Source organism: Neomonachus schauinslandi, chromosome 11, assembly GCF_002201575.2.
Source record: "Neomonachus schauinslandi chromosome 11, ASM220157v2, whole genome shotgun sequence".
Taxonomy (NCBI): Eukaryota; Metazoa; Chordata; class Mammalia; order Carnivora; family Phocidae; genus Neomonachus; species Neomonachus schauinslandi.
The window spans coordinates 45,849,409-45,871,296 of NC_058413.1; the positions used below are offsets into that span (position 1 = coordinate 45,849,409).

The 21,888-nt window shown below is 41.1% G+C and overlaps 1 protein-coding gene and 1 non-coding gene across 2 annotated transcripts; both read left to right on the forward strand.

Moving 5' to 3' along the window:
* The first annotated feature begins 2,933 nt into the window (after positions 1–2,933).
* Positions 2,934–14,250, forward strand: EIF4G2 (eukaryotic translation initiation factor 4 gamma 2). Its single transcript, XM_044919760.1, has 23 exons — positions 2,934–2,982; positions 3,335–3,346; positions 4,701–4,827; positions 5,142–5,207; positions 5,858–5,998; positions 6,573–6,675; positions 7,454–7,585; positions 7,673–7,739; positions 7,823–7,974; positions 8,346–8,456; positions 8,650–8,733; positions 8,819–8,917; positions 9,211–9,352; positions 9,457–9,617; positions 9,964–10,077; positions 10,614–10,739; positions 10,891–10,995; positions 11,084–11,299; positions 11,390–11,648; positions 11,989–12,193; positions 12,314–12,525; positions 12,602–12,723; positions 13,425–14,250. Exons 1-23 carry the CDS (start codon positions 2,934–2,936, stop codon positions 13,488–13,490), a joined length of 2,871 nt encoding a protein of 956 aa, XP_044775695.1. The 3' UTR covers positions 13,491–14,250.
* On the forward strand, positions 10,130–10,267 carry LOC123326340. The gene has a single exon (XR_006541044.1). It is a non-coding gene; the product is annotated as a small nucleolar RNA SNORD97 (small nucleolar RNA).
* Positions 14,251–21,888: the final 7,638 nt, after the last annotated feature.

Here is a 21,888-nt window from a genome sequence, read left to right on the forward strand (position 1 = left end):
ACATGTGGAAAATAAAAGACACTTTGTGTTCATGATCAAAAGGAAAGAGAAAATGTAGAGTCAAGTTTCTAGTATAGAATAATAGTGGAATCCTTAGGAAAACTAAAGTAGTCAGTTGGTTAATCAATATTATTGATAATATGGTAACAGACATTAAGTAATTATGTCTGGGACTATGTTATGTGCTTTACATACATTAATCTCATTTAATCTGTACAACTCTATAAATACTGTTATTCCCATTTTACAGATTTAGAAACTGAGAGCAGTTAAAATTTGTCCAACGTTACACAGTAAGAGGTAGAGAAGGTAGTTGAACTAACCAGTCTGACTCCTTTTCCTTATAATAGGAAGATGATCGGTTACATACTGAATTGTTTGAGTTTGAACAAATAACTCAAAAAAGCAAAATGGCTGTAGAGGCCAGACAGGAACATAAATGAGTGGATCAAGTCAGAGTTAACTGCAGTGAAATGAAAACATTTAAATGAGGCAGTCACTACTCAGCTATACTTAAATGTTGCCCTGTTGGAATTTCAGGCCCAGTATTGCCGTATTTTAAGATTTTTCATGAAAAGATGTAAATCTAGATTTCTGTATAAAATCTCCTAAAATTTAAACGTCAACTAATTCAAATGTTTAAAATTACTGTGTGGCCCGAACGAAATATGGCTGCAAGTGGGCATCTCTGATCAATAATAGGCTGTTAGAAATTCAGAACTGAACTTAAGAGATGTGAGCCGGAGATGTATTAGGGGGAATCCTTAAGCACAGAGAAGGTAGCAGATGCTCCAGGAGTTGTATGTGTTAGAATAATAACCAGCATTTGACATGATTAGTTAAAAGAATGCAACAATATATGAGTTAACAAGTCAGTCAGGACTCTTTAAGAGCTTTGCAGTCTTACAGAAAACTGACATAAAATGGAAATGTTAAAACTAGCAGATTGAAGTGGGTGTATTTAAAATTCAATTTTCTATAAACTAAAAGCTAAATTCCAGATAATGACTTGAATTTTCATACATCCATGATGTGATGGAAACATTTCAAAACTGTGAATCTCTCTCCTACTGATTGAAAGATAATTGAAAGATTACATTTTATCCATATTTTCACCTTTTTACATTGGGTTACTTTCTCCCAGCCCAGTTTCTCACACACACTGCGAAGTCCATAGCAGAGGAGTTCACAATTAGCAAAGATTAAGTAAAACCTTTTTTATTTTTAATTATTGAGTTTCAGGCTCCTCAAAAGACCATCCTGGTTTTAGGGCTCGGTAAATACTATCTTTGAAATCTGGACTAGTGTTTTTGAACATTATTCCATCAGATTAATGTATTATCAGTTATGAAGAATGTAAACCAGTTATTTAAAAATAAAGTATCACAAAAACGAAAACATTTTTGCAAACTGTAAAGCCCTGTAATAATATTATAAAGAAATACTGTTCTGGTGTTATTTTGAAGCCACAAGGGTCCTGAAATTACAAAGTGAATCCTCTTGTATTTGAAACACAATTTTCACCCTTCCCCAAAATGTCTTTTATTTTCCACATGTAACTACCTCCAACAATGAGATATTTTCCACTTGTTTAAGTGAAATTGACTTAATAGCAATAACTGTAGTAATATAATGAGGGGTAATGATCAGCCTCATATATGGCAAAGATCTAAAGATGCTGGAATTGTGTTAGAAATCTTCAGAGCCGCACCACACCCCTCTGTTATCAGGTTTAAACGTCCTAGGACAAACTGCAACTTTCATGAAGACTGTATTACCGACTAGGTGCTTTCAACACCAAGAGCTGTTTTGACATGTCAAACGTTTAAGTCTGGTCTTTGAAAACCCTGCCCTTTATTGGACACTTTCTTTAAAAGATATGCATGTTAAAACAGTTTCTTGCTTTTGATACACATTGTATCAAGAACTGCATGTTCAAAATGAAGATGGGGAAATTTCTGCTAAGTATATGGAAACATGACTCCATTTTTGTATAGCCAGGACTCCATTTTCATGTAGCTAAAATGTCGCAAACGATGGAACACTTCATTTTACGATAGCCCTACTTTAAAATATTACCTGAGAAGTATTAATAGTTCATCCTGAAGGCTTGGAAAAGCCTAATCCTATTTGTTATGGTGGAGCTTACATAAAATGGAAATACACAGCTGACAGTCTTCAACGTGCTTAAAAACAAACAAAACCCAAAAAACAAAAACCGGGAGCTAGCAATTAAAATCCTCCAAACGCCCGCGCTCCGCAAACACTTCTTCCAAAGAAGTCTGGTATGGTCTGGGTATTCCTCCGTGACCGCTGGCGGGACATTCCTTCGGGAAAAGCTGCTTCTCGTGTGAGGTACAAAGACAATAAACCCCTTCCTTTTATCCCTTTCTCATTCACTCTGCAGGGGGTGGAATAAATAGGGAGCTGAATGAAGCCTTCTTTACGCATCTGGGTGCACCGTCTTGTTTCCTGAACCCTATCCTCCCGGCTCCCCCACCTAAAGCTGCTGACGCTGAGCACCTGGAGACCGATAGTTATTCCAGGCACTGCGCCCCGGGGGCGCCAGGCCTCAAACCTACAGGCCCGTCCCGGAGAGGCCCAGCCTGAGAGGGGCAATCACGACGCCTTGGGGGCGCCAGGAAGATCAATGCTCTGACACGCCACGGACAGGAATCCGGTAGGGTAGGGGAAAGGTCCCTCGCACCCTCCCCCCGCCCCCGCCATTCCCGCTGAGAAAACGAGGTAGAGGGGAAGGGGTATGAACAACTCGGGCATGGGGTAGAGTCAGGGAACAAAGAGACAGGAGGAAGATGAAACAGCCACACCAACGCAGACTCAGAAGGGCTCTCCGACTTTACGCAAGTGGCCCACATCTCGACCGTGCTCAGCTCCCCTTACGCCACTAGCTTGGCTTCAGAGCCTTCGCGAATATGGCTTTGCGCACTGCGGTGGCAGTGCGCCGCAACCGAGCTTGGCCCTGTGGCTCCTCCCCGCCGCTCTGCGCGGATTGGTGGCAAGCTGAAGTCCGGCGGCTGATTGGGCGGCGAAGGAGCCATTCGGGGCGGCTCTGGTGGGTTCGGCTGCCCTAGAGTGATAAGTTCAGCTTCAGACACGCCTCAGCGCCAGCAGCGAGTCGGAGCTCTATGGAGGTGGCGGCGAGTACCGGCTGGTGGCTGCAGCAGCGACTCCTCTGAACTGAGCGTTTCCAAGCCGTTCCGACTCCTTCCTCCCCCTTCCCTCCCCCTTTTTTGTTTTCCGTTCCCCCTTCCCCTCCCTTCCCTGTCCCCGACGACCGGATCCTGAGGAGGCAGCTGCGGCGGCAGCTGCTGAGTTCTCGGTGAAGGTGAGTGGAGCCGCCGCCGCCGCCGCCGAGTAGAGCGCTCTAAAATGGCCGCCGTCCCCTGGCCGCTTCTTTTCGAGCGGTACAAAATGGCGGCCGCAGGCGGAGACGGGCGGGGCGACCCTTGTTAGCTTTTTTTCCGCTCTTCAGGCACCTAGAAATTCTTCACCTTTGTTCTCCTTTCGCGTTGCTGATGGAGTAGAAGGAAACCGGCAGCCGTGGCGGCCTCCAGCCGTCATCGTGGGTGTCGGTGGCCGGGGTCCGGGCGGGCCGAGGCGCTGGTGTGCTTGGACGGGGGGAGAGCGTGGCGGGGCTGCGCGTGCCGCAGCGGGGAGCGACGTGCCGGCTGGCGGGGAGGGCCCGGCCGTTGGCGCGGGACCAGCCGAGGCGCAGGAGTCCCGGAGCCCGGCCTCCCGGCGGGGAGGCGGTATGTTGAGGCCCCGGGCCGGCGGGGAGCGGGCCCCAGTGCCGGGGGGAGCGGGCCCCGCCTGGGACAGGAGAGGGGAGAGGAGAGAATTTGCGTCCTTTTGTCAGTTGGGAAGGGAACGGAGAGGCGGCTGTCAGTCCCTCGGGGATTTATGGGGAAGGAGGGGGTCCGCTTGGAGGCGGCGGGTGGGAAGGAGGCCGCCTTCCTGCCTGGAGAACAAAGAGCGGGGCGCTGGGCCGGCGGGGGCGGCCTCCGCTCCTCCCCGCCGAGGCTTGCCCCCAGCGGCTTCGCGGGGAGGCTGTCGGAAGCACTTCGAACTCCAGCCTGGGTGGGAGGAATCCACTGCTCTTTTGTTCCCAGGAAGGGGAAAAATGGGCGGAGGATCCTGCTGCCATGTTGTTGCCCGTGTCTTCCGCCTGCCGAGTGCCAGCCACTGTACACCCAAGTCCCTCTCGCATCTTCCCGGATGCACTCTGTGCGGGGGTGTTGAAAGAATGGACAGTGAAAACCCAACAGCCTTTAGTTATTCCTTATCTAGTCCGCTGGGCTCGTCGTCGAGGCAGTGAAAGCTTAGGACATTTCCCACATAATGTCGTGTTGATGGAGTTAGATTTTGTGTTAATGATCTCAGTGCTCAGTTGTCAAGAAAGTGGCTCTTTCAAAAGGTTTGTTCGCAGGCGGGATGTTCTGTTTCTGCGAAGGCTCTTCGCATCTTTGAACATAAAGGGAATTTCCAGGTGGCTAAACAGAATAAAATCTGTCCATTTGTGTTTGAGTGCATTCAGTTTTAGTCTTAGATCTGTCTGCAGTGCAGTGAAAGTTCAATCAACTGCAGTGCGAGGATCTAAAATAAGATAAATTATAATTGAAGGAAGGTTTACAGATTGGTATATTAGCAGTGTCTAATTTTGGTACTCTTTCTCATTCTAGGTTTTTCATTTCTCCCAACCTCTTCCCTCCCCACCCCATCCATTAATATTATTCTTTTGAAGATTCTTCGTTGTCAAGCCGCCAAAGTGGAGAGTGCGATCGCAGAAGGGGGTGCTTCTCGTTTCAGGTATGTGTAGATTTATTTTTGGCAGTTGTTATGAAGAGGTTAATCACAAGATTAAAATAATTACCACGCCAAATAATTCTGACTTAATGTGCTGCAGATTTAATGTATAATAATGCCATTTATTTTTTTTTTAAGTTCTTAAATTTTCATTATCTTCTGTTTGCCATCTGGAGGATAAATGTCATTTCCATTAGGCCCAAGTTCAGTCTTCATCTGTGGTGTAATTTCTGAAATACAGAATAATTAAAGAGACCCATTAGCTCTTTTAGGTGAGACAATTGGCATAGTTTTTTTTGTTTTTTTTTTTTTAATAGTGCTTCTTCGGGCGGAGGAGGAAGTAGGGGTGCACCTCAGCACTATCCCAAGACTGCTGGCAACAGGTATAGTAAGTGTGTAGTAACAATGAGCTTTATAAAACAGATTTAGATTAATAGTCTTTCTCCCGCATAAGAGTACATAGAGCAATAGATATCAGGAATCCTAATCCTACCAGGCATGGTTTCTGCTACATATCCTTATTAGAATATCAGCTCTTGGTTGTTCTCTTGGTAAATCACTGAATTAGGGGTCTCAGACTATTTTATTCTCTTAACTCTTTGGATTATTTTCAGTAATGTAATTTCTGAAGTCAGAAATTATTAGCAGTTATCCATACTGATTGGTAGTAAAGTAGTATGCATGCAACATGGTCATAGGACATTAGAAGATGTTCTTAAGGTGTGGCTCTTGGAGCAGCAGCATTGGCATCATCTGGGAGTTTGTTAAAAATGCAAAATATCTGGCCCTTTCCCGGCTCCAGTAAAACAAACTGGGGGTGGGCCCGGCAGTCTGTCTTAACAAGCCCTTCAGGTGATTCTGATGCACACCGTTTGAGAAGCACTGATTGTGAGTTGCTTAGTTGTAAGGGAAGTTGAAAAAATGTAAACTTTCTATTTAGAAAGATGTCTGATCGGTATGACATTTGATATGTCAACAGTGCTAGGGTTTACATTTAAATTAAAGTTTAATTATATATCTTAATTTTTACTAGCGAGTTCCTGGGGAAAACCCCAGGGCAAAACGCTCAGAAATGGATTCCTGCACGAAGCACTAGACGAGATGACAACTCCGCAGCAAACAACTCCGCAAATGAAAAAGAACGACATGATGCAATCTTCAGGAAAGTAAGAGGGTAAGTTTATAGATCGGTTTTGTCTTTTACTAAAAGGAGGGGGAGGGGGAATGAGTTGGCTGTGTTTTTCTTGTGTATATGCTATATTATCCAGAAGGCAGTGTTCATGTCCAAAGTGTATATTTTAATGAATGCCAGTGTTGGCAGTTTTATCTTAAATTGAAGACAGCAGCATATAGGTATCTTGAGGCTTAAGAGTTGCATGCAGTCATTGGGTTAAAATCCACAAACCTTTTGTCCTGTTTCCCATGCCTGGTGTGTAACCCACTGAAGCATGGAACATAATGGTCTTAGTTCCTGGATTTTAGTCTTGATAATAAGGAGATTCTTGTTCTCTGGGTCTTGAGATCGTGAGAAAGATTTGTCAAACAGCTGGGAACCCCCAGCAGGTACAGATATGATCTAAATAATAGTGAGAGGTTTATTTTAACATAATCTCGGCTAGATGGGTAAGAAGATAGGTCTTAGATACTCAGTGATGGAAGAAAAAAATGAACATAACTTAAAAAGTTGTTTTTCAATTCTAATTCTTTGTGTATTGCCTGACACTTCAGTGTGATTCCTTTCTCCCCAGCATACTAAATAAGCTTACTCCTGAAAAGTTTGACAAGCTATGCCTTGAGCTCCTCAATGTGGGTGTAGAGTCTAAACTCATCCTTAAAGGGGTCATACTGCTGGTAAGTTAAAAGTTGGCTTAACTGAGAAGAGAGTAAAATAGTTAACAAACCCAAGGGGTTTTTTGGGTACACTTGCACTGTTGCTTAAAGCTCAGGTGTGAACTAGATACATGTATTTTTGAATTGTGTTGTTGATTTTAAAGAACTACCAACTTTTAATAGCATCAGATTTGAGAGGTGAATGTTTATTTTTATATTGAAGTATAGACATAAAATGTTAACCTTAGTTTCAGATGTACAAGATAGTGATTTGATAATTGGATATATTACAGAGTGCTTACTGCAAGTGTGGTGGTCCTCTGTCATAAAAGGTGCATTTTAAATTGTTCGTACTAAAAAAATACATGTTCATATTATGTTTGGAGAGTTAAGACGGGCTAAGCACAGCTATTCAGGTTTTGGGGGGGGGGGGTTGTTTTTCTTTCTGTGGAAAGCCTATTTTGGTCTTAGAAAGGAATCGTAGGATAGTTGATAGTAAGATTCCAGTATCTGTTTATAGCTTCAATATCCAAGATCTTTTCAACTCTTGGTGGTAGGGTGTTACTCGTATGAGATCTGTACAGTTGGACTTTTTTGGTACCATCTTCGAGCTAATATATAAGTGTATTTTTCCAGGCTGTGTGCTAATCATTTTACAAGGTAGATGAGGCCTAGATTTTGTCAGAAAGTTACCACAAGACGTAAAGATCCTTAAGACTTGCAAGGAAGTATTAAGTTAAAGCAGGGGTTCTTTCAAAAAGTTGTCGTGTTTAGTTTAAAACATGCCTATTTTCTGTAGATTGTGGACAAAGCCCTAGAAGAGCCAAAGTATAGCTCACTGTATGCTCAGCTATGTCTGCGATTGGCAGAAGATGCACCAAACTTTGATGGCCCAGCAGCAGAGGGTCAACCAGGACAGAAGCAAAGCACAGTAAGTGGTGGTGTTCGCTTGCTTATTTTAAAATTGATTTGAAAGATTTCATTAACAAAACCTGCCAAATGTCTTTGTTTCCTGTAGACATTCAGACGCCTCCTAATTTCCAAATTACAAGATGAATTTGAAAACCGAACCAGAAATGTTGATGGTGAGCGTTTATATTTGATACTTACATAGTACTATGTATTTTCAACTTTATTCTGAAAGTTGACTTTTTTTGTTTATTTTCAGTTTATGATAAGCGTGAAAATCCCCTCCTCCCCGAGGAGGAGGAACAGAGAGCCATTGCTAAGATCAAGATGTTGGGGAACATCAAATTCATTGGAGAACTTGGAAAGCTTGATCTTATTCATGAATCTATCCTTCATAAGTGCATCAAAACAGTAAGTATGGGAATTTAGGTTTAGATCAGTCGTTTGGTACATCATCATTTGGGGGAAAGTCCATTATAATTGCTTTGTGCCATTGGAGAATGTTGGTAGGCAGTTAAATACTTCAAATGACTAGCAGAACTTATTTAAATGTTATAAATAGGTACTTAAAGTATGCAGTGTGTTTTGTAAAGTGCAGATAGAATTATCTACCTCTGTTAAAATTGCATAATTTGGAAGGATTTCTTCTATACAGACCAAATAGTACTGTACTTAGTACTGTGTATGATGAGTGTGCTATCAGTGCAAACATAAGGAGAAGTGTTAAAAACTATAAACCAAGTAAGATTTTTGTCAATCTGTGGCATTTATTTCTTTGGTAGCTTTTGGAAAAGAAGAAGAGAGTCCAACTCAAAGATATGGGAGAGGATTTGGAGTGCCTCTGTCAGATAATGAGGACAGTGGGACCTAGATTAGACCATGAACGAGCTAAGGTATGTGTGTTGCTGACAAAAGTGGTATTATAAGTAGCTTGTCTTAATTTTATTTAAATGAAATGATTTGTTTTTGTGATACAGGGGATTGTCCCATTCTTGATTATAAACCGAGAAGTCTTAACATACTTAAATGATAGTATTCATTTGCCATAGCACTTTTTTCTCATTAGGTATTTTTCTGTTTTATTAGTCCTTAATGGATCAGTACTTTGCCCGAATGTGCTCCTTGATGTTAAGTAAGGAATTGCCAGCAAGGATTCGTTTCCTGCTGCAGGTAAAACTGGTTTAAATATGTTGATAAGCCGATTTTTTTCTCTTTGGGAATATTAAAACTTACTAAAACTGTTTTGAAATTAAAGGATACCGTAGAGTTGCGAGAACACCATTGGGTTCCTCGCAAGGCTTTTCTTGACAATGGACCAAAGACGATCAATCAAATCCGTCAAGATGCAGTAAAAGTAAGATGCTGATGGGTTTTTTTTGTTTTTTTGTTTTTTTTTTAATTTTTTTTTAATTGAGTGGTTTTTAAGTTTATGAAACTTAAGGATCCTATTAACATTTATTTGAGTGAGACTCCTTACTCTGGTGGAGCTTAATGTTTTTAGTTTCTTGTGTAATATTATGGGAAGAAGTTACATATAGAAGTTACATAATTAGCACTTTAGCCTAGAAGTTGTTTTTCTCAGTTATAAGGATTTTACTTTGTGAAATAGTGTCTAGAATCAGGTGTTTATTCACTTTATTTTTAAAGGATCTAGGAGTGTTTATTCCTGCTCCTATGGCTCAAGGGATGAGAAGTGACTTCTTTCTGGAGGGACCGTTCATGCCACCCAGGATGAAAATGGATAGGGACCCACTTGGAGGACTTGCGGATATGTTTGGACAAATGCCAGGTGATCGTGACTGAAACTGGTTTCAATTAAAAAAAAAAACACTTCAACATTTTAATAGTAGCAGAGTTGTAAAGAGTTGTTTGTTCGTCGATATGTATTTTAAGGTAGCGGAATTGGTACTGGTCCAGGAGTTATCCAGGATAGATTTTCACCCACCATGGGGCGTCATCGTTCGAATCAACTCTTCAATGGCCATGGGGGACACATCATGCCTCCCACACAATCGCAGTTTGGAGAGATGGGAGGCAAGTTCATGAAAAGCCAGGTAAGAAAACACTGAGAATGCTTAGGTAACAAGTATTAACAGTAATGTATGTGATTTACTGTTTGCTTTTTTAAAAATGAAAATATTTTAGGGTTGTTTTTCTAAACCAAATTTATTATCTATGACAGTTTTTTAAAACTGGGTAAGATACTTTTATGATTGGTAAAATCACAGCACTTTATTTGACAGGCTAGATTTTTGTTCTTCCCTTGTTTCATCTTTTACTTCCTCTGGGCAAATTCAGTTTAAACTTTTCCCTATGGCTTGGCTCATCCCTTTGGTACTTGATTACCATAATTTGTGGACCCCTTTTTATCTAGACTTTCTTTCTCCCTTTCTAAAATAGGGGCTAAGCCAGCTCTACCATAACCAGAGTCAGGGACTCTTATCCCAGCTGCAAGGACAGTCGAAGGATATGCCACCTCGGTTTTCTAAGAAAGGACAGCTTAATGCAGATGAGGTACATTTGCCTGTGTTACTTATCTACCAAAGTTTGTCAAATCCGAAATTGATTGCCCGATGATTATAAATAAGACGCGTTATTGAGAGGACTTAATGCTGGAGTTCTTCACCTTCTTTCTTTTCTGTACTACTTTTCTTTCTTTGATGTCCAGCGTCCTATGAGCGAAGATTATGAGATATGAGGGCAAGTCTCTTAAAAGTCTTCAGTTAGAGCAAAGAAAATGGTCGTCAAGACTTGGATTGTGATTTTCCTGTAAACTAATTTTCTGATTTTTAATATCTTAGTGATGCTTCTCCTAGGAGAATTCTAGTACAAATATAAGATTTGTTAAACAGTATCTTATTTTTGTGTGGATCAGATCTTTAGTTTTCTTGCCTGAAGTTACGTAAACATGGAGCAACTTTTTCAGCCATCAGTACTCAAAATTTCTGCCTTAGGTTCTAGGATGTTTGTATATGCTGAATTAATTGTAGGATGTTGGATCTAATGTTTGCCAACTGCGTGTTGTCGATTTGTTTTGTTTTCAATTCTAGATTAGTCTGAGGCCTGCTCAGTCGTTCCTAATGAATAAAAATCAAGTGCCAAAGCTTCAGCCCCAGATAACTATGATTCCTCCTAGTGCACAACCACCACGCACTCAAACACCGCCTCTGGGACAGGTATGACTGCAATATGACATTTTCTTCTGATAGAGTACTTTCTGAAGATTTTTTTTTTTGGTGTCTTCCCTGTAACTTCATGAGTGTGTTTTTGTTTTTTAAACGTTCATACTTGTTTTTGTGTTTTTTGTGTTTTTTTTGGTTTTTTTAGACACCTCAGCTTGGTCTCAAAACTAATCCACCACTTATCCAGGAAAAGCCTGCTAAGACCAGTAAAAAGCCACCACCATCAAAGGAAGAACTACTTAAACTAACTGTAAGTTTCAAATAATCACGTAGTCTAATTCGTGGAATGTATCTGAGATAGGAAAACACTAAACATACTTGGATTGTGTTCTTTTCAGGAAACTGTTGTGACTGAATATCTGAATAGTGGGAATGCAAATGAAGCTGTCAGTGGTGTCCGAGAAATGAGGGCTCCTAAACACTTTCTTCCTGAGATGTTAAGCAAAGTAATTATCCTGTCACTAGATAGAAGTGATGAAGATAAAGAAAAAGCAAGTTCTTTGATCAGTTTGCTCAAACAGGAGGGGATAGCCACGAGTGACAACTTTATGCAGGTACAACACTTGTCTGATTCTGTGAGGACTCTTCTGCATTCATATTTGAGAACTGATAAACTGACTATGTTATTATGTATTCCTCCTAAGGCTTTCCTGAATGTATTGGACCAGTGCCCCAAACTGGAGGTTGACATCCCCTTGGTGAAATCCTATTTAGCACAGTTTGCAGCTCGTGCCATCATTTCAGAGCTGGTGAGCATTTCAGAACTAGCTCAACCACTGGAAAGTGGCACCCATTTTCCTCTCTTCTTACTTTGTCTTCAGCAATTAGCTAAATTACAAGATCGAGAATGGTTAACAGAACTTTTTCAACAAAGCAAGGTCAATATGCAGAAAATGCTCCCAGGTAAGAGAATGCTGGGGATTTTTTTGTTTTTGTTTTGAATAGTAAGTCTAGAGAGTCTTTAGTACCTTGAGTGGATTTATATAAATCATCACACTGTATTGATCATCCTGTCCAGATAGTGATAAGCATTACCACAGGCTAGATGGCACCTTTTATAAAAAGTGATTATGATTTAATGGCTTTTCCTTTGATCCAAATATTAAGTGTTTCCTTTGCTGGGTTCTTTATTCTTTTACATTAATCTCCTACATGTGGGAAATAATTTATGAAGCTGTTCTCTAGACAGGCCAACTGGCTAAAATGAACTACCTGATGATGGAGATGGCTTTTGTCTCTTCAGAAATTGATCAGAATAAGGACCGCATGTTGGAGATTTTGGAAGGAAAGGGACTGAGTTTCTTATTCCCACTTCTCAAATTGGAGAAGGAACTGTTAAAGCAAATAAAGTTGGATCCATCCCCTCAAACCATATATAAATGGATTAAAGATAACATCTCCCCCAAACTTCATGTAGATAAAGGATTTGTGAACATCTTAATGACTAGGTAAGATAAACTCCAGAGTTAATGCTTTATTGACTAGAAAAAAGTCTTTAGGGACTAAGAATTGTCTTTCTTGAGCTGGAAAATTTTGCTTTTGGCTTCTAACAAGATCTTTCTTTGCAGCTTCTTACAGTATATTTCTAGTGAAGTAAACCCACCCAGTGATGAGACAGATTCTTCCTCTGCTCCTTCCAAAGAACAGTTAGAGCAGGAAAAACAACTGCTGCTTTCTTTCAAGCCAGTAATGCAGAAATTCCTTCATGATCACGTTGATCTGCAAGTCAGTGCCCTGTATGCTCTGCAGGTGCACTGCTACCACAGCAACTTCCCCAAAGGTGAGTGCGGGGCTGGAGTGGGGGGCCACGTCTCCCAACAGCGCACTAGATGATGGGATTGCATGTTGTCTTGTAGGCATGTTACTCCGCTTTTTTGTTCACTTTTATGACATGGAAATTATTGAAGAAGAAGCTTTCTTGGCTTGGAAAGAAGATATAACCCAAGAGTTTCCTGGGAAAGGCAAGGCTTTATTCCAGGTAAATCTTTTGTTAGAGGCATTTTAGTCTGCCTTTTTCAATTTACTTGGTATTTTGCATCCTGTATTTGTTTTAAAGGCTCTTCATTAGTTTTATATGTATCTCTCCTTCTGCACTGTTTGAAGCCTTTCATCACTTCATGGCTTTACCTCATTGTGCTAACTGCCTACGTTAGCTTATGGAAGGGTCTGTGGTTTTCCAGGGGAGCAGCCTTTGAGAAACACGGGTCTCCACGGTGTCTTTGTGAGGAGCATCTGTGAAGCATTTATCATTAGCCCTGTTCTTGGGGACTCTGATTGAGCAATTCTGGGGTGGGGCTGGAAATCTACTTCTAGGACTTTCTCCACTCCCACCCCCCCCAGCCCTGCTAAACCTATCGTAGTTTTGGGACGAGCCCCTGTCCTGCACGAAAATGAACTGGAAGTAGTTGGAAGTAGTGTCCCAGAATGACATCCAAGCTCACTGGCTGTGTACTGCTTCCCAGATACAACTCCTCCACACCTTTTTAAAATAACTTATAGCCAGTAGACAAGTAATACTAGCAGTATGTTCTGAAGGCTTTAGCAATCTTAAAAGATACACTACCTAAAATTTTTCTCCTTTGGTATGTTTGCTAGCTCCGTCCTAAATCAAAACTATTGGTTTGAGTTTTTCTGACTTCTCTAAGTGTGGCTTAATTTTGTGGAATGACACATTTACAGGTGAATCAGTGGCTAACCTGGCTAGAAACTGCTGAAGAAGAGGAGTCCGAGGAAGAAGCTGACTAAAGAACCAGCCAAAGCCTTAAATTGTGCAAAACATACTGTTGCTATGACGTAACTGCATCTGACCTAACCACTGCGAAAATTCATTCCGCTGTAATGTTTTCACAATATTTAAAGCAGAAGCACGTCAGTTAGGATTTCCTTCTGCATAAGGTTTTTTTGTAGTGTAATGTCTTAATCATAGTCTACCATCAAATATTTTAGGAGTATCTTTAATGTTTAGATAGTATATTAGCAGCATGCAATAATTACATCCTAAGTTCTCAAGCAGAGGCAGTCTATTGCAAGGACCTTTTTGCTGCCAGTTATCATAGGCTGTTTTAAGTTAGAAAACTGAATAGCAACACTGAATACTGTAGAAATGCACTTTGCTCAGTAATACTTGAGTTGTTGCAATATTTGATTATCCATTTGGTTGTTACAGAAAAATTCTTAACTGTAATTGATGGTTGTTGCCGTAATAGTATATTGCCTGTATTTCTACCTCTAGTAATGGGCTTTATGTGCTAGATTTTAATATCCTTGAGCCTGGGCAAGTGCACAAGTCTTTTTAAAAGAAACATGGTTTACTTGCACAAAACTGATCAGTTTTGAGAGATCGTTAATGCCCTTGAAGTGGTTTTGTGGGTGTGAAACAAATGGTGAGAATTTGAATTGGTCCCTCTTATTATAGTATTGAAATTAAGTCTACTTAATTTATCAAGTCATGTTCATGCCCTGATTTTATATACTTGTATCTATCAATAAACATTGTGATACTTGATAAGAGTTGTGTGTGACTTTAGCAGCCACAAATTTATGAAGAATACTACCAGCTTAGATTTGAAGACTTGGGAACTTTCATGGCAAGACCAAAAATCAGAGGTAAGTCTCATGAATTTAGATGTGTAGCAAAAAACTTGGTAACATGTCTAAGTCAAAACACTAGCCTTGGTCTACACTGCCCTACATCTCTGTCTTCACCCTATTGATCTGATCAATTTCTTGCAACTTTTGCCCTTGCTCATTCTGCTCCTGCGTCCTGGGATGTGCCATGCATTCTTCTCCTCACCACCCCGTAGCTAGAAAATGTCAGGTTAATTAGGGCCTGTCTACTCTATTGAAAAATGTAACTGAACACATCCTTGTTATACCTCTTACCCTTTTTTACATTCACCATGTCCACCATTATTGTGACTTACTGCATATTTATATCTGACTCCAGCATGTGAGGAGGTAGAAATTTTTTTGTTCGCTGCTGTTTCCCCGGCACCTAGAACAGTACCTACGCACCGTAAGCATATTTATTGAACCAAATCACAAATTAATGAACTTGTCCTACGTGGCAGGATCTGGACATGGAAGTAGAAGAACTCAAGACTTGAGTTCTAAGACCACATTCATCATTACTACTTCAGAGCAGTGTGATCTTAGGCAAGATTTGTTTCATTCCTGATTTTTTTTTTTGAAAACGGGGCCAAGGCCACAATTACTAAAGGTAATACAAATGTCCCTAGCAAGAGGCATGAGGAGGCATTTTAATACACATGAATTCATGCTTGGTACCTTCTCAGGACCTTCCACCTCAGAAGAGCTTCCATCCTGAGCTGCCAATGTGCAGATAAATCCAAGGGGCATTTCTCAGTCTTAACTGACCTATCAAAAGCATTCAACAGTTGGTTATTTCTTTGCCTTCAGGCTTCTTAAGGCTCTTTTCTAGCCTGCAGCATGCATGTTACTGTTCTGCTCAACTCCTAGAGAGCTCCAGTTCCGTCTACATGCTGAAGAGTCCAAACCTTCCCAGGTCATCCAGATGCATCCAACAACTGGACATTTCCCAACCGGTTCCCACATTCTGTCCATCTTCCATGATCACTGTCTGAAACCCTTGACTTCAACCCCATCTCCACTGCACTGCCCAGTCTAGGCCCCACTGTCTTAAGCCTGAAGTATTGCAATTGACTTAAGGGTCACCCTCTAGTTCATCTTGTTATCCTTCCACTCCCTTCTTACCATCACTGTTGTTAAACTCTGGTCTTTCCTCTGCCCTTTAGTGGCCCCAAGTTTTCCTCAAGAAAATACAAATTCCTTAATTTAACAAGGCAGTTACCTGCTGTTTGCCCCTTTACTTTTTTTTTTCTTTCCATCTCCTGTTTGTGGGCCTGTGAGCGTCCTTGTTCTCCTTTACTGTTCCCAGCTCTCCATCCTGTATTTATAGAGAACCAACTACATGTTGGGCACTACTCCAGTGCTAAGGATGTGACAGTGAATGAGGCAAAGGCTTCTTATGGAGCACACATTCTGGCCAATAGGAGAGAGAGAAGAAACAAATGTGTAGGATCCATTAGGAAGTGCTACACATAGAGAAATAAAACAATACCAGGGAGTGATGTGAATGCTCACTGAAATAGGGCATTCAGGGAAGGCCTTATATGCAAGTGACCCTGCAGCAAAGATCTATATAAAATGAGAGAGTGAGTTATGCAGGTATCTGGAGGAAGAACCTTCCAGGCACAGGGGAAGCAAAGCCAAGGGCCCTGAGATGGAAACACACAAGGGGGGTCTGAGGACCAATGAGGGAGCCAGTGCAGCTGAGCAGAGAGCAGGGGCTGAGGCTGGAGGCACGGGAACTAGCCAGACACAGTGAGGACTGCGGCTTTTATTCTAAGTGGGATGGGCGGCCTTTGGAGGCTTGCTAGTATTATTTATTAATAATGATAATCATTTGAGACTGGAGGAGCAAGATGGCGGAGGAGTAGGAGACCTGGATTTTGTATGGTCCCAGGAATTCAGCTGGATAGGGATCAAACCATTCTGAACACCTATGAACTCAACAGGAGATCGAAGAAAAGAATAGCAGCAACTCTCTGAACAGAAAAGCGACCACTTTCTGGAAGGTAGGACGTGCGGAGGAGTGAATCCGAGGCGATATTCGGGAGGATAGACGGCGGGGGAGGGGGCCTCCGTCGGCCACTTCTGGCAAGTGATAGAGCAGCGGAGCACAAAATCGGAACTTTTAGAAGTTGGCCCCGCTGAAGGATGTCGCTCCAGTGGCTAAGCGGGGGGTGGAACCCTCGCGGGACACTGTGGTCTCAGGACCCTCGGGGTCACAGAAAGACCAGGGGTGCCTGAGTGCAGCAGATCTCCCAGGTATCGGAGCGGGGAAGCCGGCTGCAGAGACAGAGCCGAGGCACAGGCTCTCAGCTTGGGGTTGTCATAAACCGTGATCCGCAGCACAGTCGGGCCACTGCTCCTCCAGCAGGGACCCAACAAGCGGCAGATCCGGGGAGACTCCCCTTCCTCCCCTGGGAGGAGCGGCACGGGAGTGCACCACAGGGATCTGCTGGGTTTGGAGACTCCACACAGGGTCAGGTGCCAGAGATAGAAATGCTCAGTCACAGGCCGGGTGAGCACAGAGTGCGGCCGGAGACCGGGGAGATGGGAGTGAGTGACTGCTTTTCTCTGGGGGCACAGTGAGGAGCGGGGCGCCGAGTTCTCGGCTCCTCTGGGGAGGGAGATTGGGAGGCCGCCATTTTCACTCTCGTCCTCCAAAGCTGTACGGAAAGCTTGCAGGGAACAAAAGCTCCCGAGAGCAAACCCGAGCAGATTACTTAGCCCGGACTGGCAAGGGCGGGGCAATTCCGCCTCCGGCAAAGACATTTGGGAACCATGGCAACAGGCCCCTCCCCCAGAAGATCAGCGAGAACAGCCAGCCAGGACCAAGTTTACTGATCAATGAGAACGGCAGAACTCCAGCGCTAGGGGAATACAGCACATAGAATCCATGGCTTTTTTTACCATGATTCTTTAGTCTTTCAAAGTTAATTTTTTTAATTTTCTTTTTTTCTTTTTCTATTTTTTTTTTGGATTTTTCTTCTTTCCTTTTTTTCAACCAACATCTTATCTTACCAATTCCTTTTCTAAAATCTTTTTTAATTTTCGTTTTTACAGTCATATTCTATCCCTTCATTGTATTAACCTTATTTTTTATATATATATAAGTTTTTCTTTCTTTAAAATTTTGAGATACAGTTTCTTCTAACAGACTAAAATATACCCTAAATCTAGTGTATGATGTTGTCCTAGTCTCTCACCTGATCACATTCTTTTTTTTCCTTTTTTCAACCAACTTATCAATTCCTTTTTAAAAATATTTTTTAATTTTCATCTTTACCATTATATTCCATCCCTTCATTATATTTACCCTTATTTTTGTATATATATAAGTTTTTCTTTCTTTAAAATTTTGGGAGGCAGTTTCTTCTAAAAGACCAAAATACACCCAAAATCTAGTATGTGGCTCTGTTCCATTCACCAGCCTGATCATATTCTTTTTATTTTTTCCCCCTTCTTTCCCCCCCCCAGTTTTGGGTCTCTTCTGATTTGCTTAGTGTATATTTTTCTGGGGTCGTTGTTACCCTTTTAGCATTTTGTTCTCTCATTCATCTCTTCTCCTCTGGACAAAATGACAAAACAGAAACACTCACCTCGAAAAAAAGAACAAGAGGCAATACCAACTGCCAGGGACCTAATCAATACAAACATTAGTAAGATGTTGGAACCAGAGTTCAGAATGACGATTATAAAGATACTAGCTGGGCTTGAAAAAAGCATAGAAGATACTAGAGAATCCCTTTCTGGAGAAATAAAAGAACTAAAATCTAACCAAGTTGAAATCAAAAAGGCTATTAATGAGGTGCGATTAAAAATGGAGGCTCTAACTGCTAGGATAAATGAGGCAGAAGAGAGAATTAGTGATATAGAAGACCAAATGATGGAGAATAAAGAAGCTGAGAAAAAGAGAGATAAACAACTACTGGATCACCAGGGGAGAATTTTAGAGATAAGTGATACCATAAGACCAAACAATATTAGAATAATTGGGATCCCAGAAGAAGAAGCTAGAGAGAGAGGGGCAGAAGGTATATTGGAGCAAATTATAGCGGAGAACTTCCCTAATTTGAGGAAGGAAACAGGCATCAAAATCCAGGAGGCACAGAGAACCCACCTCAAAATCAATAAAAATAGGTCACCACCACAATATCTAATGGGAAAAATCACAAGTCTCAGAGACAAAGAGAAAATCTTGAAAGCAGCTCAGGACAAGAGGTCTGTAACTTACAATGGTAGAAACATTAGATTGGCAGCAGACCTATCCAAAGAGACCTGGCAGGCCAGAAAGGACTGGCATGATAGATTCAGGGCACTAGATGAGAAAAATATGCAGCCAAGAATACTATATCCAGCTAGGCTGTCATTGAAAATAGAGATAAAAAGCTTCCAGGTCAAACAAAAACTAAAAGAATTTGCGAACACCAAACCAGCCCTACAAGAAATATTGAAAGGGGTCCTCTAAGTAAAGAGAGAGCCTAAAAGTAACATTGACCAGAAAGGAACAGAGACAATACACAGTAAATATCACCTTATAGGCAATACAATGGCACTGAATTCATATCTTTCAATAGTTACCCTGAATGTAAATAGGCTAAATGCCCCAATCAAAAGACACAGGGCATCAGATTGGATAAAAAAAAAAAAAAAACAAGACCTATCGACATGCAGTCTGCAAGAGACTCATTTTAGACCCAAAGACATCTCCAGATTTAAAATGAGGGGGTGGAAAACTATTTACCATGGACATCAAAAGAAAGCTGGGGTGGCCATCCTTAGATCAGACAAATTAGATTTTAAACCAAAGACCATAATAAGAGAGGAGGAAGGACACTACATCATACTTAAAGGGTCTATCTAACAAGAAGATCTGACAATTTTAAATATCTATGCCCCTAACATGGGAGCAGTCAATTATATAAGCCAATTAATAACAAAATCAAAGAAACACATTGACAACAATACAATAATAGTAGGGGACTTTAACACCCCCCTCACTGAAATGGACAGATCATCTAAGCAAAAGATCAACAAGAAAATAAAGGCTTTAAATGACACACTGGACCAGATGGACCACATATATTTTCAGAACATTCTATCCCAAAGCAACAGAATACACCTTCTTCTCTAATGCACATGGAACGTTCTCCAGAATAGATCACATACTGGGTCACAAATCAGGTCTCCATTGGGAGATTGGTACCAAAAGATTGGGATCATTCCCTGCATATTTTCGGACTGAAATGCTTTGAAACTACAACTCAATCACAAGAGGAAAGTGGGAAAGAACTTAAATACATGGAAACTAAAGAGCATCCTACTAAAGAATGAATGGGAAAACCAGGAAATTACAGAAGAATTTAAAAAATTCATGGAAACATTTGAAAATGAAAACACAACTGTTCAAAAATCTTTGGGATGCAGCAAAGGCAGTCCTAAGAGGAAAGTGTATAGCAATACAAGCCTTTCTCAAGAAACAAGAAAGGTCTCAAATAACACTTCCTAACCCTACACCTAAAGGAGCTGGAGAAAGAACAGCAAATAAAGCCTAAACCCAGCAGGAGAGGAGAAATAATAAAGATCAGAGCAGAAATCAATGAAATAGAAACCAAAAGAATAGTAGAACAGATCAATGAAACTAGGAACTGGTTCTTTGAAAGAATAAGATTGATAAATCCCTGGCCAGACTTATCAAAAAGAAAAAAAAGGGACGCAAATAGATAAAATCATGAATGAAAGAGGAGAGATCACAACCAACACCAAAGAAATACAAACAATTCTAAGAACATATTATGAGCAACTGTATGCCAGCAAATTAGATAACCTGGAAGAAATGGATGCATTCCTAGAGACGTATAAACTACCAAAACTGAACCAGGAAGAAATAGAAAACCTGAACAGACCCATAACCAGTAAGGAAATTGAAGCAGTAATCAAAAATCTCCCAACAAACAAGAGCCCAGAGCCAGATGGCTTCCCAGGGGAATTCCACCAAACATTTAAAGAATTAATACCTATTCTGCTGAAACTGTTCCAGAAAATAGAAATGGAAGGAAAACTTCCAAACTCATTTTATGAGGCCAGCATTATCTTGATCCCAAAACCAGACAAAGACCCCATCCAAAAGGAGAACTACAGACCAATATCCCTGATGAACACAGATGAAAAAATTCTCACCAAAATACTAGCCAGTAGGATCCAACAGTACATTAAAAGGATTATTCACCACGACCAAGTGGGATTTATTCCTGGGCTGCAAGGTTGGTTCAACATCTGCAAATTAATCAATGTGATATAATACATTAATAAAAGAAAGAACAAGAACCATATGATCCTCTCAACAGATTCAGAAAAAGCATTTAACAAAGTATAGCATCCTTTCTTGATTAAAACTCTTCAGAGTATAGGGATAGAGGGTACATACCTCAATATCATAAAAGCCATCTATGAAAAACCTACAGCGAATATCATTCTCAATGGGGAAAAACTGAGAGCTTTCCGCCTAAGGTCAGGAACACAGCAGGGATGTCCACTATCACCACTGTTATTCAACATAGTGCTAGAAGTCCTAGCCACAGCAATCAGACAACAAAAAGAAATAAAAGGCATTCAAATTGGCAAAGAAGTCGTCAAACTCTCACTCTTTGCAGATGATATGATACTTTATGTGGAAAACCCAAAAGACTCCACCCCAAAATTGCTAGAACTCATACAGGAATTCAGTAGAGTGGCAGGGTATAAAATCAATGCACAGAAATCAGTGGCATTCCTATACACCAACAACAAGACAGAAGAAAGAGAAATGAAGGAGTCGATCCCATTTACAATTGCACCCAAAACCATAAGATACCTAGGAATAAATCTAACCAAAGAGGCAAAGAATCTGTACTCAGGGGTGCCTGGGTGACACAGTCGTTGAGCGTCTGCCTTCGGCTCAGGTCATGATCCCGGGGTCCTGGGATTGAGTCCCACATTGGGCTCCTTGCTCAGGGGGAGGCCTGCTTCTCCCTCTCCCACTCCCCCTCCTTGTCTTCACTCTCTGTCTCTTTCTCTGTCAAATAAATAAATAAAATCTTTTAAAAAAACAAACAAAAAAAAGAATCTGTAACTCAGAAAACTATAGAATACTCATGAAAGAAATTGAGGAAGACACAAAGAAATGGAAAAACATTCCATGCTCGTGGATTGGAGAACAAATATTGTGAAAATGTCTATGCTTAGAGCAATCTACGCATTTAATGCAATCCCTATCAAAATACCATCAACTTTTTTCAAAGATATGGAACAAATGATCCTAAAATTTGTATGAAACCAGAAAAGACCCCGAATAGCCGAAGTAATGTTGAAAAAGAAAAGCAAAGCCAGTGGCAACATAATTTCGGACTTCAAGCTCTATTACAAAGCTGTCATCATCGAGACAGTATGGGACTGGCACAAAAACAGACACATAGATCAATGGAACAGAATAGAGGGCCCAGAAATGGACCCTCAACTCTATGGTCAACTCATCTTCGACAAAGGAGGAAAGAAT